The 2,549-nt window shown below is 57.0% G+C and overlaps 1 protein-coding gene across 1 annotated transcript in view; it reads right to left on the reverse strand.

The window, feature by feature from the left end:
- Positions 1-550: 550 nt before the first annotated feature.
- The window catches only part of LOC119352178 (endo-1,4-beta-xylanase 5-like), a 3,488-nt gene continuing 1,489 nt past the window's right edge, over positions 551-2,549 (reverse strand). The window contains exons 3-4 of the mRNA XM_037618891.1: positions 2,277-2,499; positions 551-2,150 (exon numbers count right to left, since the gene is read on the reverse strand). Coding sequence (XP_037474788.1) covers positions 745-2,150; positions 2,277-2,499 — 1,629 coding nt within the window. The 3' untranslated portion in view covers positions 551-744. The remainder of the gene's footprint in view (positions 2,151-2,276; positions 2,500-2,549) is intronic.

Genomic DNA, 2,549 nt, shown 5'->3' on the forward strand with positions numbered 1-2,549 from the left:
TATGGCAAAATAGGGTCACCTTGCCGAAAGCCTCTTGATGGCACAAAGCTCCTAGAGAAACCACCGTTTAGCTTTACAGAAAAACTCACTGATGTTACACATCTCATTACCATAGCAATCCAGTCCGACGCGAAACCAAACCGAGCCAGCATTTGCTCCAGAAAAATCCATTCCACCCTATCATACGCTTTCATCATGTCCAGTTTGACCGCACAGAGGGGCTTTTTCCTCTTCCTATGACGTATTGCATGGACGCATTCATAAGCCACAATGACATTATCCGTAATGAGACGCCCCGGTACAAATGCGCTCTGCTCTTCCGAGATCAGTATGGGAAGAATTCCTTTTAGTCTATTTGCCAGCACCTTAGAGGCTATTTTGTACAGGACATTACAAAGGCTAATTGGCCTGAACTGCGCAAGTAACTCCGGTGAGTTTACTTTGGGGATCGGCGTTTGAGATGCCCTAAGAGCGTAGTGATCTAAATAATTGTATATATTTTTACGGTGGGAGTAGGTTTTCAATGTTCATGACGACAGGATATGGCATTGTCTAAAACTCGGTTCGACGAGAATTCATTGCCATTTTGCTGCTTGACGTGCAGAGGGTAGCAAGAAGAGGCAGGATAACAACACAAAATCTTATCAGAGACGGGCAGCAGTGGTGCATGCCACTCTCTCCCTCTAACAATTCTTCTAAAGAATTAGACAGCTACGCATTGCGTATGTGTCTGAATTCTGATCCCTACACCTTGATGTCTATGGCATGCTCCAACGCAGACGACGACGCGTCCACCGTCAAAGTGTGTGCCATGGGCGACTCCAGCGACGGGTGAGTCACCGTGAACTTGTACCCGCCATGGACAAGGTTCAGCTCGGCCACGCCATTGGCGTCCGTCCTGGCGGCCACGGGGTGCGTCTTCCACTCGGCGATGAGCTTGTCGACGACGTTGCCGGTTGGGAGGTTCGTGAAGTTGTTGTCCGTGAGGCACATGACCCAGCAGCCGTGCTTGTGCCATGCCGCCCAGAGCACCATGCCCTCCACGTTGGGGTGGCCGTAGCCTTCCCTCAGCACGTCCTCCAGGTACTCCGCCTGGTACGGCCCAGTCTTGGGCGAGACGTCGATCTCGGTGAGCCAGATGGGGACCTTGAGCTGCGCGAGCATGTCCAGCGTCGCCCTCATGTACGGGAGGTTGGGCGTCTCGAAGTGGCTCTCGAGCCCGACGGCGAGCCTGATGCCGGCGTTGCCGGGGTAGGAGCGGATCTGCTCCATCTTGGCGGCGTACCTGCTGGCCATGGCGGTCAGGTCCAAGGCCGACTCAAGCGTGCCGTACTCGTTCATGAACAGCGTCGCGTTCGTGTCGATCTTGGCCACCTCCCCGTACACCTCCGCCGACACGTTGGTGCCGAGCCGGCCCTCGTAGAACTGCCCGTGGAGGTTCTCGTTCACCACGTCCCACGCGATCACCTTGCCGGCGTACCGCGTCACCACGGAGCTCAGCCGCTTCTGCATGGCCGCCTTGAGCTCGTCGGCGCCCAGCGGGTTCACCCACGCCATCTGCGTGTTGTTGGTGTCCCAGAACACGCTGTGCCCGCGCACCCTGATGCCGTGCCTCTGGGCGAGCGCGAGCATGGCGTCCGGCACGCTGTAGTCCTCGTGGTTCCGCTTCCACTCGGTGCTGTACCACTTCATCGCGTTCTCGAAGCTGGCCACCGTGAAGCGCGACGTGAACCACTTCTCGTAGGCCGGGATGTTCAGGATCTCCGCCGTCATGGCGTTGCCCAGCGGGAACCCGGGCCGGAGCAGCTTCAGGCTCAGCTCCGCGTTGGCCAGCGGGGCGCCGTCGGCGCCCCGGGCGACCACCTTGACGGCGCTCTTGCGGGCCTTGGCGGCCGACAGACTGGTGTGGTTCTTCCACTCGGCGAAGGTGAAGGGCTGGAGGGACACGCTGTCCACCAAGATGTCCACCGTAGCACCATCCGCCTCGAAGAAGAACTCGGCTGGCCCGGATGAATAAGCGGTCATGCCGCCCTTGAGCATGCTCCAGCAGCCGGCCTTGGCGACCACGGCGCCGCCGCCGATGTACGCGCCGTTGGGGGCCTTGAAGATCGCCTTCACCACCGCCGTGCCGGACGAAACCTGCAACCATGCTGCATATGCGTGCATGGAGCCATCCATATATGGTCACAGGTTCAGATTCAGAACCTCAGATAGGGAGTAGTACTTTCTGTTGTGAGTGATAATAGATTAATAGGTGATAGAAGGATTGTACGTACCTGAGAGAGAGTAGTGGTGGTTAGTCTTTAGGTGGATCTTCTGATAGACGCCACGCGACGGCTGGTCCTTGTTCTTGGCGTCGGCGAACTTGTTGCCGGACTGCGAGCTGTTCACGGCGGCCTTCACGCCCGGCGGCACCAGCCAGCCCATCAGACCGCTGTCGAACTCGCTGTTCTGCAATATGCCGCCTTTGTACAGAGATTTCATCGGGCTGCTCAAGCACTGGATAACACAGAAACAGGTACAAGATTAATCTTTTTTTCTTTTTTTGG

The sequence above is a fragment of the Triticum dicoccoides genome, chromosome 2A (genome assembly GCF_002162155.2).
Source record: "Triticum dicoccoides isolate Atlit2015 ecotype Zavitan chromosome 2A, WEW_v2.0, whole genome shotgun sequence".
NCBI lineage: Eukaryota > Viridiplantae > Streptophyta > Magnoliopsida > Poales > Poaceae > Triticum > Triticum dicoccoides.